The 16,697-nt window shown below is 41.4% G+C and overlaps 1 protein-coding gene and 1 long non-coding RNA gene across 2 annotated transcripts; both read right to left on the bottom strand.

Moving 5' to 3' along the window:
* Positions 1-15: 15 nt before the first annotated feature.
* LOC307046836 lies at positions 16-1,015 on the bottom strand. Its single transcript, XR_013810244.1, has 3 exons — positions 433-1,015; positions 179-337; positions 16-53 (listed from the first exon to the last, which is right to left on the bottom strand). It is a non-coding gene; the product is annotated as an uncharacterized lncRNA (long non-coding RNA).
* Positions 1,016-1,023: 8 nt separating this feature from the next.
* LOC307046354 (uncharacterized protein) lies at positions 1,024-6,573 on the bottom strand (the record flags this gene model as incomplete). The annotated part of the gene is made up of 6 exons (XM_079692752.1): positions 2,575-6,573; positions 2,145-2,261; positions 1,835-2,034; positions 1,526-1,673; positions 1,108-1,428; positions 1,024-1,043 (listed from the first exon to the last, which is right to left on the bottom strand). The coding sequence occupies exons 1-6, from the start codon at positions 2,753-2,755 to the stop codon at positions 1,024-1,026; spliced, it is 987 nt and encodes a 328-aa protein (XP_079548878.1). The 5' UTR covers positions 2,756-6,573.
* Between the last annotated feature and the right edge of the window lie 10,124 nt (positions 6,574-16,697).

Genomic DNA, 16,697 nt, shown 5'->3' with positions numbered 1-16,697 from the left:
CAATCTATTACCTTGTTCTCTTGAGCCAGTTGTGCCACACGATAGTTAGCTGCCTGTCAAGGAAAATACATGTTATAATAAAAAATCTTTTTCATTGTTTCGTTTTTCACACTTTTTTGATCAGCATTAGGTAAACATTTCTGGAGCTTCCAAAGCAAGATTATTTATCTGCACTTACATCATCAGTCAGCCATGGCATGTTTACTGAGGACTGTCCCAACAACTCTGGAGGGCAAACACTCTGAATGTCCTTTCTGGATACTGGGAAACGCCTTGAGATTTCTGCCAGGTGTTGTTGTTCATTCCGACATCCAGATAACAATTCCATGAGTTTTTCCTTAAATACAAACATTATTACAAAATGACGAGTGTTAACTGCTTAATTAAAGTTATTTAAAGAAAAAGAAATGGTAGAGGGGTGTGTTTATTCACCTTGTCCTTTAAATCTGTTGCATATGACTGTGCCAGAAATGAAGATGTAACAGTATTTTGAAGATGGATTTTAGGATTGCTGGCTGGATTAGCATGAAGATTATCCTTCCCCTCTGTAAAAATAGCACAAAAAATATATATTAGTAATTGTCATAAAATAATAACAAAATAATATGATGAACATGTTTACTACCATGTAAGGATTATGCTTTTACACAATAAGATCCAGTCGAAGGTTATGGCACTTTTTTTTAGCACTTTCACAACTCGGAAATTATTATCAATTATTATGTTATATCATCATTTTCCAAAACTTAACAGCAGATTGCAATCCCAGCATTCCATGCAGTCCAATAGACAGCTGGGTGTTGCACATGGCCTCCATTTGTGCCTTAAAACTGTTGTTGATTTTGTCGTTGTGCAACTCAAACAAAACCCTCAGAGTTTGTTTGAATTGTGGCTCTTTCATTTGGCACAATGAATATTTAACAGCTGACAGTTCACGATTCAGTTGCTCTGCCACTGAAGAGTTCACCTCTGTACGGAGGGTGGGGCAAATGTTCAGGCTTCTCAACTTCTCTTCTGGGCGTTTTAGATTTTTCTGATGAAATCTGTCATACAGAGAGAATCGTTCACATATTCCTGTTATAGGATGTACTGCTGTGAATCTGTCACTATCTGGGCTTTCTTGCAGTGGTAATGGAGACCTCAGATTCTTCACCCACTGCATGTCAACGTGTAGTTGCCTGTTGGCTGCCAGTTTGATGTTATCAAGGGTTCGTGCACAGAGTCTTCCATCGTTTGGTTGGAAGAGAAGCTGTTTGGTGCGGTTGTTGGTGTGTCGAGCAACCTGACCTGCTACATCCGAAATGTAGCAGGTCGGAAAGTGCTTGAAACTAAGAAGACCATCAGTATGGTCTCTTGCCGACTCCGTCCAAAACAGAATGTTCATGTAGTACACTATGCCATGTACACAGGAGAAATGAAGGACACCACCTAAAGAATAGGAACAAAAGACACATCATGTTATTGGAAATCAAACAATGTTTAATAAATGTTTGTATTTAAAAATATCAGTCAAGCTCTTTCTCACCACCAGCTTTCTGTAACTTCACAAAAAGCTTCGGGTAAATGTCCTTAAAATTAAGGAGTTCCAGAAGCCTGTTCATCAAATCCGAAATGGATCCCTCTGAGGACACACCCAGAGCATCACAAGCATCCTGGAGTTCCTTTTTTTGAGGCTAAAAGATTGAAAGGGACCATTTAAATCAATTCAAACCACAATACATATTGTATTATCTTGCATGACAAAACCCAATTTCAATGACAGAACTGCATAGAGGGCTATGTCTACATTGTCTAAAGTCTGAGAGAAAAAAAGAAACATTAGCACAAGGTGTACCTTCTTTGAGTCAATGATTCCCAGTATGATGTCTTCATTTATGTTGATGTTGGGATGCTTGATGTCATCTTTTTTTTTTTTTATTGCCTTTTTGGCCTCAGTTTTAGGTAAAATGTTACCAACTCTTGTTTTTTCTCCCATCCATGGTGCCAGTGTCGAGTGGCGAACAGAAGTAGAAAAGGGATTGGCCACAGATGTTCCTAGTAAAACATATAAAATTGCAATGCAGGTATTAAAATATTTTATATATATATATATAAGTATCAGCTTGATGTCATTATACAGTTTACTATCACAGTGTAGTCCAAACCTGATATGAGGCCTTTGGCTATATGTGACTTGTCAAGCTCTGACCATGCCTTGACAATATCGACTTCCAGGTCACTTTCAGAAATGGTATCTGGATCAGGCCTTTTAAATGTCCCAACTGAAAGTTTAACATGATTTGTAATGCATGCAAATCATACAACCTATTGCAGAGTAGTACAGTATCTACTTAGCACAAAGTGTATATGTATATATATATATATATATATATATATATATATATATATAGCATTCAGGGCCCCCTGACACAATGCACATAGTCTGGAGCTCGCTGGGGTCCTGCATATGCTTTAATCACACTTTTGTCCATTTGCCTATCACTTTATGAAAATACAAAATAAATTATTAATTCACATATTATTATAGGCTAAAATAATATGAATCATTGAATTACATTAAGCAACAACACTTACGCGGGACATCAAAGGCAAGTTTCCAGTTGGCATCAGCTACTACCACAGCTGGATTGTGCCCACACTGGTGGCAATAAAAGTCAAACTTGAAGTTGGTCAGTGACAGAAAGTGATGGAATGCCCTCCTTACAATTTGGTGGTGGTACCGGTTGTCGTTGAACAATGACAGAGTGTCCAGCATGCGTCCAGTGGTTGTCTTGTTCTGTTTTTAAACAACATAGCAGGATATCTTCATTATCAAAAATGATTGCCAAAGATATGATTTTGCAAGATTGAACATCATGAAACTTGGATGTATTTATTTAGGTTATACACAAAGCTTACCGCCAAACCAGACAGGAGAAGCTCACAAAGTGGCAGTGTCAAGATGACCCGGTTGTTGAAGTTGTGGAAACCAGTGGAAAAATCTTGGAATCTGACCAGATTGGCACATGTTGGGCACTGTTTTACAGCAACTGAAACACCTGTTGTTTCAAAGACATATTACACATACAAATTACTTTCATGTGTTATTGTTACAGTTGTCATTAAATAAATATATTTATAAGATATCAGGATGGATATACCATGCTACGTATAAGGAATCTTTTTTTTAATGGTTTTACCTTTTTTGATATACTTAATCCCATACACCGTTGTTTGTGTGGTTACAATTTGTTGGGAATTAAGATCTGGAGGGGTGGGCCCTGGACAGTAGGGGCAGGTTTCTTCTGACGGGACAAAACAGGGGGGTGCTTGTCTCTCCTTAGTCCTCAGCTCCAACGGTAACTCCTGCAGGCACGGGATGCGCTTTTTTGTTGATAAATAGTCTGTCATCACAGTTACTTTTTGAGAAGTGAGATTGTGTGGCTCACAGAAAGGGCTGCTCTCGACCATATGTGTTTCCAAGTCGTCTATGTCCTCAATTTGTAAGTCAGAGGTGACTAGGGTGCCTGGAGACTCCTGGAAAATCCACCAAATTCCCATCATTCGATGTATACATCGATGTGATCTTCCAGTTCCCTGACACTGACAGTTCCACTGTCCTGCCACTGTGTCAAAGGTCACTCTGGTTCTTCCAAACCGGCACCAGTTGTCTCTTTCATCAGTAAAAACTGAAAAAAAATAACACCGTTTGGAGTAACCCTCGTCTCCAAAGAAAACAGGAACCACACTGTCCACACCATTGGTTTTTGCAGCAGTGTTTAGTCTTTCACATTTTGTCCCCCACTCAGAGGACATCAGCCCTTTGCTTAACATATCCTGCAAGGACGTGGATGTGAGGACTGCTGGCTGTGAATATGGTTTGGCACTTTTTGTTCTTTCAAGGTGTACACATTCTTTTCCAGGATTTCCTGAACACCAAGCAATCTGCATGAAAGTACGACAGTTCTCAACCTCACAGTCAATATTTGGTGGCTTTGTTGACTTGATGACATGAATGGGGAAAACTGGACTATGGTCATATTTTGGAGTGACATAGATTCCATTTCGTACATCTATGCATGTCATGGGTGTAGCATCAAGGTTGTGCACATCTTTGATATGCCGTCTTAAGTTTTTTGGTGCACTTAGCACAGATGTGCAGTGGGGACATGAGAAATCACTAGGATTAGAACCTAACCTCTTCTTGTGTTCCGCAGTGTCATCAGCTTTACGTTTTTGGATGCTTGGTGTCGCTGCAAAAGACAACAACAACAAAAACAGTTATTAACATTGGTCCAAATGTAAACTTATAAGAAATGCTTATGGGGAACAGCAATCTATGACAATGCTGGTGAATCCCCATCACTGATGATGACATGATACACCAATTTCAGGGAAAGATTTTAAGGAGAAGAATTCACATACATCATTAATATCTTATTTGAAATAACATTTTCATTAATCAACAGTAGTGCAATGGAGATGGTTCCAGCAGTATGACAGTGAAATCGTAAAAATTAATATCATGGCAGTATATTATCTTTCAGTTCACATGTAATTTTCTGAATTACATAGCAATGTCATCACAAGGGACTTCTAACATTTGTTATGAATGCACAACATAGCACTTACTTGTCATAAAAGACTCACTTCATAAAAATTGAATAAAAACACAGCAGATGATTGGAAAAAGGTGACTTGTATTACCTTTTTTTTCAGAAGTAAGAGCTGTAGGAGAAAGACAATGTGAATACAAATAATTAAATATGGCGCACAATAGCATTATGAAATTGAATAAGTAAATGCAATGCTTATGTTATTTTTGTGCAGAATGCAGTGATTTTATACAAAAATGATAAAGACAGAAATATTACTTATATTCAACATATTGGAAAACATTTGTTATGATATGAGTTTACTGCATCTAGCTGTGTATTAGTTTTGTTTTCACCTGACACACTAGGCACTATCATTTAACAGCATATAGTTGGATGATTAAGCTGCTTGCCATAAAGATTACATTTTTTTAAATGCAGAAAATCCTACCATGTTTTCTTTTAAAATGATTGATGATGGTGGAGGAGCGTGTGAAGGTTCTATAATGGCAAAATGGGCAATGGTAATGACTTCTGGATGCATTTTCAACGTCCTTGCAGAGGCAGGCGACCACACATTTCTCTGAAAAAAGTGAAATTGTTACCATGATGCATTAAACATTTTTCAAATATTAATGAATCAAAATGTACTGTTTAACATCTTTCTTTTATACTTAATACCTTGGTTATTTTCAAAAAAATAAACTGCTTCTCTGATATGCTTTATCTGAAGGTGATCCTTATTTGCAAGTTCATTTTGTTGACAGAAGACACACTGGCCACCAGCACTGGCCAATAAAGAAGTAACATCAGAGAACGTCTGATGTGAAGCTGTGAAGAAAAAAAACAATGGAGGTGAAAGAATCAAAAAGCCACCCCCATCCCCCATTGCCCACCGCATCATCTACTGTATGTCACACAAATTATACTTTATAACTTGAAATAAACCGACGAAAAGTACTTTAAATAAATGCCTTAAATTAAGAAAAAGATAAATCCTTTCACTATTCTCTGTCGTTTAGCCTTCTTGCCAAACGTTGATTTACTTTACACCATCCTCACCTTCCATTTTCCTTAAGATGGCAGAAGAACCATCGACCAAGTCCGGAGTCTGTTGACATATAGAGAATAGTCAACAAGAATTGACACTAAATATATTACGGTACTAAACTTTCTAGCTTTCAATGTTTTTTTTATTAATTTAACATAGGCTATCCAGTTTTAGCGTATTATGTGTCATGTGTAAATAAAGTAAACATTTGTTATTGTTAAATAAAAACTGAAATGAAATCATATTTTTATTTTTCCATTACATTTATCTGCAAAGACCGCTGAGTTTTTGGTAAAATTCTCACATCTACATTTTCTCGATCAAGTCAATGAGGAAAACAGCAATGGCGCCCCTGTAAAATAATAACAGCCGATGCGAAGTTTGCCATGCTAAAACACAACTTTCTTAGTTATTAACTTGAGTAAGAATCACTACATTGGTATAAATCTTATTGTCAATAACATTCATAACAATTAACACCATCTTCAAAAAAAGGCTAGGCTGAATATGTTAACTTATCTAGGTCTCACCTTTGGTTAATGACGACGGCAGCGATCTTCTTGTGCTAGACGCGTGGGTTTCCAGTTAAGGCCATGGTAAACAAATTCCATTTTGCTGATTTTTTTAAACTTTCAAAACTGGGCCGGATAGTGTTGTATTTGCAATATGTAAAAGGTTCTGCACCTTAATTCATAAGTTTAATGCGTAACCCTTTAATTGCCAGACTAAGACAAAATATATGGAACAATTAGTTATTTGCATTTTTTTATCAAATGGTATACACCAGGGTTGGAGTTATGTGGGAGCCAATGGGAGCTGAGCTCCCATAAGGAGGGTCTGAGCCCGCACGGACGCATACATCATACATCTGTGGGGGTTTCTAATACATTACCAACAACCATTACTTTAATCACAAATGAAATAACTCTCTGTTTTCAGTCTTGTTCAGTTGTATGTTATTATGCATTAGTAAGCACTCTTTTTATGTAGTTGTTAGAAAACTAAGATGGTGTTTTTTGTTTTGTTTGTCTTACACCATGAGAATGATAAATACTTAAAGAAACATGAAAAATGTTCTCTTAAGCATGATACTCCAAGCAATCCTCATTTAACCGTATAAAGTTGATTTAATATGTTGAGGAAAGAGGGTTACAATGTAATATAATTACACCCTTGTTAAAACTTTTTTTGTGCATCAGTAAAAAGGTTATATGTCATGCATGCAAATATCAAATCATTGTGTTGCTAATTAACATAAACAGATTTTGATATGATACGTTGTATTTACTTTATTTATCTAAAATGTTGAAATCTTTGCGTTACAGCAAATAATAATAATAAAAAGAAACAGGAAATAATTTACACATTATTAGTAGATATTTATCTACAGAGTATCTAAAGAATAAACAATATAGCCTACTGAATATGTAAGAATACACTACAATAAAAAAACAATAGAAACATATATTTGTCTTTCTTAACCCTTTCATCCATGAATTATGAAAGCCTCACTCAGGATTTTTTTACCAAGTGTTTTTATTGCTCTTGGGGCATGAAAAACAAGATTGTAACTTTAGTTTATTTTTATCTATTTTTTTCAAATTTTGAACATTTAAAAATACATTTAAAAAAATAATTTTAAGGATAATGTTTTCCTTATTAATAAGTCACAAATCACAAACTCAGTAAATGAACACTGACATAACAAAAACACAGAAAATGACCACTAGTTGTCATAAAGTAAAACAGTAACAATAGGAAATGACAGTCTTTTCAAGTGAATGTATATATTTATATATAAAACAAACAATAGAAGCACACTTACTGTCAAGTAGCCTATACCAACATTAACATAAGATAATCCTTATGTGTATTATGTATGATGGAAATCCATCAAGGGTGAAAGGTTATCATGTGCACAGCTATTGCTTATGGCAATGAAAATCGTATTGGTATTGGTTTTAGAAGGGGGATGATTTTAACCGTTTTTATTTCAGGGGGGATGCCATCCCCCCTCAACTCGAGTACCGACTATTATCATAAAAATAGCACGTTTATTTATTTTAACAAACCACGTTCTCCAAGTAAAATCTATAGAACATATGTTTAATCTTTTTGAAAAATATGATCGGACCATCAGTAACAGATCATCAGTCTTGTGTACAGATCAGTCCGACAAAGTCATGCTAAAACAGCGACATTTTACGCGATAAATACGGGTTTAAATATCAGCATTTGCCACGGAAGGCGAGTGGCAGCTACCGTAAACCTTCTCTTAACTCTTAACTTGTGGCATTTACTTGCCACGGCAAGTTGTGGCATATAGCCTACTTGCCACGGCAAGTTGTGGCATATATAAGTTGTGGCATATACTTGCCACGGCAAGTTATGGCATGGTTGTGGCATTTACTTGCCACGGCAAGTTGTGGCTGTGGCATATACTTGCCACAGATACCACATCTGTGGCATATACTTGCCACAGATACCACGGAGTAGCGGCCTCTGTGGCAGATGCCGGAAGTACTTGCCACTGCCCGCAGATGCCACGAAATGCGCTTGCTGTCTCTCCCGCCGGGTGCGGCTGGGCCTGGGGCCGCCGAGCCGGGGCCGCCGGGGCGGCCGAGCCGGGGGCGGCCGGGGGCCGCTGGGGCAGCCGAGCCGAGGGTGGCCGGGGCCGCTGGGGCAGCCGAGCCGGGGGCGGCCGGGGCCGCTGGGGCAGCCGAGCCGGGGGCCGCTGGGGCGGCCGGGGCCGCGGCAGTGGGACCCGGTCTCGCGGGGGCTGCTGCTGCACCCGCCGGGGCCCCGGTGGCTGCGGAGGAAGTAGGGATGAATATCGTGAGAGATGAAACAGGGACTGTAGAGAGTGTGGTGAGTGTGAGAGGAAAAAATGTGGAAACAGGTAAACGGGTGAGAGATAATGTAGCAGGACAGGTGAGGACTGGTGCTGTGGGACAGGTGGAGGCTGTTGGCACACAGAAGGAGCTGCCGTCTGGCTCTGGGCGGCAAAAAGAGCTTCAACAGGCTGCAGAAAATAATGAGGTGACAGAGATGGACACAGACGGTGAGGGGGATTCTGACTGTGGTTCAGTTGCAGATAGTCTCTCTCAGAACGCAGAGATATATTCTTTGGAAGAGATTAATGTCTTTTTAGAGGAGTCTTTTGGCAAGTCAGTGGAAGTGAGAGATTTTTTCCCTGACATTGAAAAGTTTCTTCATACAGTGAGAATTCTTCAGAAAGTTGTAGGGTTAGACCTGCTGGATGAAAAGAAACGTTATCGTCTCAGGAGGCATGTAACTGCTATGAAAAAAGATACGAAAGGAAGCAAAAGAGGGAAGAAACTGAAAAGGTCTAAATAATTTCAACATGATCATGCAACACTGGGTGTCTCCTCTCTGCTGTGTGTACCTGTCTGTTCTTTCTCTCTGTCTCCTTCCTCTAATGCAGGCTTTAAGGGTTGCTTCCTTGAACATGAACGGGGGTAGAAGTGCACAGAAAAGAGCTATGGTGTTAGAGGTCTTTAATCAGAAAAAATTAGATGTGATATTTCTGCAGGAAACGCACAGTGATAGCCTGAATGAGACGGACTGGGGGATGTGGTGGGGGGGTCAGTGTACTCAGTCATGGCTCAAACCTTAGTGCTGGAGTAGCTCTATTCTCCCCCTCTCTAAATGTAAAGATTTTATCCAGCACTGAGATAGTGGCAGGTAGAGCCTTGATGGTGAAAGTGGAACTGTTAGAGTTCATTTTCACTTTTATGAATGTGTATGCACCCAATCAGGGCCCTGCACGTGTATCTGTGTTTCAGCTATTAAAAGACAAGCTAGACACTAGTGTACAGGGGGAGTGTGTTATTCTGGGGGGGGACTGGAACGTTTGCACTAACGTCACTTTAGACAGAATAGGACGGGAGCCTCATCCTCAGTCGTCCCTTTTACTGTCACAGGTGATAAGAGAGGCTGACTTAGTGGATGTGTGGAGGATGAAGCATCCCTCCGTTAAACAATACACCTGGATGAGAATGCTAGATGGGGGCGTCAGTGCAGCCAGGCTAGACAGATTTTACATGTCTTCTTCTTTTATTACTCGTGCAGTGAACTGTCACATCCAACCTGTTGGTTTTACAGATCATCAGCTAGTTTCTTTGGATTTGGTTTTATCCAACACAGAGAAACCTAGATCGTTCTGGCAGTTTAATGTTAACATTTTACAAGATTTGATTTTCTGTGAGAATTTTAATTTGTTTTGGATCAACTGGAAATCAAAGAAAGAGTCTTTTCCCTCCCTGAGTCAGTGGTGGGAGGTAGGAAAGGCTCAGATTAGAGTGTTCTGTCAACAGTATACAGCCTACTCCACTGCAAACATTAGGAGAGCTATAGAGCAGTTAGAGAGAGAGATCAGAGAGTTAGAAAGTGTGTCTGCTCGAAATATAGAACAGTCCCTCCTAAAACAACAACAGCTTAACTGTTTTCTTCAGGAGAAAGCCAAGGGAGCTCTGATCAGAGCCCGTTTTACTTCCATGAGAGACATTGATGCACCAACCACCTTTTTCTTCAACCTGGAGAGGTCTGTGGGCCAAAGGAAGCAGATGGTATGTCTGCGTCTTCCCGATGGACAGGTAACCTCTGAACCTGCTGAGATGAGGAGACATGCAGTGTCCTTCTACACGGACCTGTTCAAAGCCGAAGGTTGTGACTTGGAAGCCGCTGATGAACTTTTTCAGGGTCTTCCACAGCTGAGTCCAGCCGAAAATGACACCTTGGGCTCTGACATTACGCTGGAGGAACTGACCTCTGCGGTGACACAGATGGCCTCCGGCAAGGCTCCGGGCATAGACGGTTTACCTGCAGACTTTTAAAAACATTTTTGGAGCATTTTAGGACATGATTTGTTGGATGTATTGATGGAGTCCTTTGGGAAAGGGACTCTTCCAGCTTCCTGTAGGCGTGCAGTGATTTCACTGTTGCCTAAGAAAGGAGATCTAACCCTGCTGAAGAATTGGAGACCTGTGGCTCTCTTATGTACGGACTATAAGATACTGTCAAAGGTTTTAGCTAACAGACTGAAGTGTTTTATCGGACTTCTTGTTGGTACTGATCAGACATATTGCATCCCTGGCAGATTAATTGTGGACAATTTGTTTTTGATGAGAGACACTTTTGATGTTTGCAAACTGTACAATATAAATGTTGGTATTATTTCTATTGACCAAGAGAAGGCCTTTGATCGTGTGGATCACACTTTTCTGGCTGCCACATTGCAGGCTTTTGGTGTTGGGGAGCTTTTTTTGTCCTGGGTGAAGTGTTTGTACAGTGATGCATGTTGTGTTGTGAAAGTGGGGGGAGGGCTGAGCAGACCTGTACCAGTTAAAAGGGGGATCAGGCAGGGCTGCCCTATCTCAGGCCTATTATATAGTATTGCCATCGAGCCACTTTTGTGCAGACTTAGAAACCGGCTGAGGGGCCTGAGTCTGCCAGTGTCAGCTCAGGCCCCCCCGGTGGTTGTATCAGCTTATGCTGATGATGTCAGTGTTTTTATCCAGGGTCAGCGAGATATCCAGGAGCTACAGGACAGTTTAGTTTTGTATAGGAAGGCTGCCTCAGCCAAAGTTAACTGGGAGAAGAGTGAGGCAGTTTCGGTGGGTCAGTGGAGTTTAGAAAATAGGCCCAGTCTTCCTGGTAACCTCAGCTGGGGAAACGAGGGTTTAAAGGTCCTGGGAGTTTGGTTGGGGTCTGAGGACATGGTGGCACAGAACTGGGAGGGATTGCTGGGAAAGGTGCAAGCAAAATTAGCCAAATGGAAATGGCTGCTACCCCAGCTGTCCTACAGGGGAAGAGTTCTTGTAGCCAACAATCTGGTTGCCTCATCTTTGTGGCACAGACTCCAGGTGTTAACCCCACCGCCGGGCCTCATGAAACAACTGCAGCGGCTCCACGTGGATTTCTTCTGGTCGGGTCATCACTGGGTGCCAGCATCGGTCCTGTACCTCCCTGTGGCGGAGGGGGGGCAGGGCCTTGTGGACATTACTGGGAGGACTGCTGCTTTTAAACTGCAGGCAGCTCAGCGGCTGCTGTATGGTGCCTCTCCCTGCTGGCTGGCTATGGCCCGGCTGTTGCTCTGGAGGGCAGGGGGCTTTGGTTTTGATAAACACCTGTTTCTGCTGAAGGCCCCTGCGTACAAGATAACTGGACTTGCACCTTTTTACTGCTCTGTCATCAATGCCTGGAAGATTCTGAGTTTTACCAGACCACCCGACCCCCGGCCTGGGATGTGGCTGTTTGAGGAGCCCCTGTTTGACACTGGTTTTCTTTCTGGAACCATTTTCTCTTCAGCCGCCCTAAAAAATGCGTTCATTGAAGCGGGAGTGGTAAAACTTGGCCATTTGACAGGGATCTCCACAGAAAAACTGGCTTAGGTGACGGGCATTCGATCAACTCGAGTTCTGGAGAACCTGGTAGAAGAGGTGTGGCAGTCGCTGTCGCCATCCCACCGGACTTTTGCTCTGGATGCAGATCTGGCCGACCAGTGGAGAAAGGGACATGATTATGTTTTTCCTGCCTTGAGTGTGGGTCCTGCGGTGGGGGAATGGAGAGAGGAGGATGGTCTCCTGCTATCACTGGGGACTCTAACACCTGGAATGTTCTGCTCCTGCAATGGGAAGAAGCTATATCTTAGCTGCGTAAAGGTGCTAAACCTCAGCTCGCTCGCAGGCGTCAGAGAGTCGAGGTGGACAGATGTGTTTGGTTTGGGCTCTTCCCCTCAGGGCAGCTGGCGGATCCTGTATAAGTCTCCCGTTGAAAAACGGATGGCTGACATCCAATGGAGAATTATACACGGTGCAATAGCCACTAACAAATACAGGGCTCATTTTGACCCAGGCACAAGGGGGGGCTGTCCGTTCTGTTTTTTGGCAGAAACATTGGAGCATTTAGTGGTGTCCTGTCCCCGGTTGGCTGGTCTTAAAAAAATGTTACAGGAGTGGGTGGAGGGGTTCGGGGAGGTTTTCTCCATACCACTTTTTGTCCATGGCCCCAAATACATCCTGAAAAAGAAGGAAATCCTACTATTGATGAATTTCTTGTTTGCTTATGCAAAATTAGCAATCTGGAAAAGTAGGAAGAACCAACTTGCTGGAGTAGGGTGGACGGATGCAGTGCTCTGTCTGAGGGGGCTGGTGGCAGCGCGTCTGAGGGTGGAGCATGCGTACTATACGCTGATCAATCATCTACAGGGGTTTCTGGATGTGTGGGCTGTTGGGCAGGTTCTGTGCTCACTGGGGGAAAATGACTCTCTAATATTGAAGTTTTAAAGGGTAGGTGAAGTTTTTTGTTTTTAAAGTGTGTAAAAGATGATGTTTTTAAATGGGTAAAACGTTTTCAAATGACATTTATTTGGTAGACGTGAAAATCTGTTTATTTATTTGATTTGTGTAATGGTTTTTGTTTTTTGTTCCGGTGTATAGTTAAAACAAATGGAAATAAAATTTGTTTTAAAAAAAAAAAAAAAAAATCTTCTTCTTCTTCTTTGCCTTCTTCTTTGCCTTCTTCTTTGCCTTCATCTTCTTCTTCTTCTCTCGGATTTTGGCGGATTGCAAACCACTTTAAGGTGCATACCACCACCTCCGGAGTCGGCTTGACTCGGTTTGCATTTATAAAGAATTCACACATGTGTTTAATCGTTAACGTCAGATATGTACTAAGTAAATACATTTGTTCCTGCTCAAGATTAGATTAAACTTTATTGTTATTGCACATATTACAGGTACTGAAGTAGTTATAAGACACCAGCAAATGTTCGATTTTGATTCATGACTGATAAGGAATGATTTATGACCCTATAAACCGGAAGTCCCGCCCCTATAAACCTGTGTAGTGTAACATGATTTATGTATTTATAATATTACTATGTGTTGCACTTTCATATTGGCATCCCGGCTGTTCCCCAGAGTTTGCCGCTTGGGTATACTACGAATCTAGTTCAACCTATCCTGGATATGTTTTTGAGTTATCCGGTTGACTTAATCCAAAACAAAGCCGTTCTCGCTAAACTGTCCTACAACGCTGGCTATCAACTCGTTCGCTCAAGCCAGCCATGTCCTATCTAGTTAGGTGCGCGTTCACATAAAAGGGGTGGTATCTGGAGCATTTGACCTATCACAAACATGGAGATGCGTACTGACAGCGCAGCGTCATACTTCTTGAATGAAAAGTCAACTGATATTAGTCAATTATGAAGAAGTTAAACTTTAAACATCCATGACTTAAACACTTTATCCAGGATAAAAGCCACATAGCTGCACCTGCAAGGTGAATACAGCTGGTAAAAGAAAAAGTGTTTGAATGCGTACATGAACAGGTTTATGATATCACTGCCCCGTCCAAGACACGAGTGGATCTGACTTTAATTACATTTGACTCGAGTGTTCGTCAACTTAATGTGTTGCTTAAAATAATACTTATGCATACAGTAGGCTTTGTGACACTGAGTGTTGCACAGCCAGATACGGCTCAGCTGACTCAGATAAGGAAATATATGATACATTATGATGTGATATTATGTGATATGAATGATAATGGGACACATCGACGTCTGCACTCACAGACTGTAGGCAACATAATGTTACGTTGATCCGGTTTCTTATGTTGTGGCAGATATTTAATTAAGCTTTGTTAACATAATAGTATAATAGTTATAATAGTCAGATTGCTCTGAAGATGGGAGGTGATGTTCTATTAATTTTCACGTTCACACAGTCGGTGATTTTGGCCGGCTGTCTTTCCTGCAACGGCAATTTAAACTGTATTTCCTCCGCACACTGAGCTCTGATTGGTCAGCAGGCGTGGTGCTTTCAGCGAGTTGATCTCTTATCCTGGAACCTATCCTGCTTCGGAGCACAGACTAGGTTCCAGGATAAGTCACCATGGAGATCTAGCCCACTAAAATGTAAACAAGCTTCGTAGTACCGGAAATCCCAGAAGTTATCTTGCTAAACGAAAATACTGCTTCGTAGTATACCCCCCAGGTTAGCCGCACAGCATAAGTTACCATGGAGGTCTAGCCCGCTAAAAAGAGAACCAGCGTTGTAGGACCGGAAAGCCCGAGTTTTCCCTGAAGTTAGCCGGCTACGCGAAAATCCTGCTTCGTAGTATACCCCCCAGGGCTCCGTAGGATAGCCCCCGTTGTTCTGTGTGTCAAAATGAAAGACAGCCCACACACCTATCAATCATCAAAACGTGGGCACTTATTTCATTACGTGTTGATTTATATCAACACGTAATGTTGTTTTGATGTATATAGAGATGTACTACAGCAAAAGTATTCTCCGTCGGGACTTCCTGTGACAACACGACCACGCCGTTATCTTGATTCTGATTGGCCAGAAGACATTATCAAAGATTCTCAAGTTCTATTGAGAAGACGATCACTACGTGACAAACGTTTTCAAAACCGTTTCTAGTCTTTGGTATTTCCAGACAAGTGGCTACTGAAATCAATCTTACTAACTGCTGTCTGTGCAATTTACTCCACGCGAGTTGGCGGACTTTATTTTGCTTACTTTAACATCATTTTTCATGGTGGGGCTAAGCCATTTTTTGGTATGGCTGTAGCCTACCCCAGCCATACCCTGGCACCGCCACTGAATGCCTCATAAACATTTATCCACGTAAACTACATCGTATTACATTAATAATAGGTATGTGCCACTCAACACGGTGTGTATACCAAGCGGCAAACTCTGGGGAATAGCCGGGACGCTAATACGAAAGTGCAACACACTGCAGTTCATACATGGGCTGCTAGGGACTGACTGCAGAAAGGAGCAATTTCCATATACCCCCATGTTAAAATGCCCAACTTTACAGCAGAAAAAAACATGTTTCTACCCATGGATGCAATAAATATTATTATCGATATAGTTAGATTCCACCTTCATGATTATGAATCTGTGAGTGAATTGTTTTCTAACACGACCCTTTTATTTATATTAGGTCTTAAAGTTGTTACATAAATTAGGGCGTGGTCACTTTGATGGACATGTCCATGCCTCCCTGTCAGCTAACAGCAACTTTTCCACTATGCTAGGCTACAACCATAGAGGCTACAACGTTAGTTAGTCATAGTAATGTACTTGAACCTTTAGCTTTAGCCGTGTTTGTGGTGATTGTGCCTTTTAGGGAATATTGTTACAAATACCAGACAATTAAAATGTCATGCTGTGCGCTTGAATGTACTAACAGAACTTCCAAGAAGTCTAAAATGATAATATTATACATGTTAATCCCGTTCGCAGGTGTTTGTGTGCTTGGTAGCTTAGCTTGTTACTTATTAGCAAGCTAAGGACGTAACCCTTTATACATACATATACATTTTAGTTTATGATTCAGCCTTGGTTAAGACTTTTATAGTCTATGGCTATGACGCCCATAATGCTAAACGGGAGCAAATGTTAATAGGGGAACCAATTATCCCAGTGGTGGCCACCGGAGCTAACGGAGCCGCAGGGGGCTAGCTCCAGCCGGCGTCCCGGAGCTAGCCCACTGCGGCTCCGTTAGGTCCGGGCGATGGAGTCCTTCGTTGTAACTGGAGATCAAGGAATGCAGCGAAACGCAGACTTGGTTCGCCTGCTGTAGTATTAGCTAAATAAATTATGTTGAACAAGACTTATTAAGATGAACATCGCCACAATTGTTCTGCTATGCATCGGTAGGCTACTTCTTTTCTTAACGTGTGAATGACAAACATTAAGAATGACAAAAGATAGCAAATTCTCTTGCAGATTGTCTTTTTGATTATGAATGTAACGTTTATATAGGGGAACTACACTGTTAGCAGTAACTTGGTATGCATGTATTTCATGTTAGCTTAGCTTCTTAGCCTGAGCTAGCTCTGTTTACTTCCAGTTCGGAGGCAGCAGGTCCCGCCTCGGCTCCGCCACTTTGCCCTTATTTGGAGCAGGCGGGATTAGACTCTGACGTCGCTGTCAAACGTTAGTGGCCGACTCCGCCTACTAAGGGCTTCTCGGGAACTCTGCAGAATCCTATGGGTGACGTCACGGACACTACGTCCATTTATA

The sequence above is a fragment of the Notothenia rossii genome (assembly GCF_949606895.1).
Source record: "Notothenia rossii genome assembly, chromosome: 7".
NCBI classification, from domain to species: Eukaryota; Metazoa; Chordata; class Actinopteri; order Perciformes; family Nototheniidae; genus Notothenia; species Notothenia rossii.
Note: the sequence above shows the minus strand (reverse complement) of the source record. Positions and strands in the feature narration are given on the sequence as shown.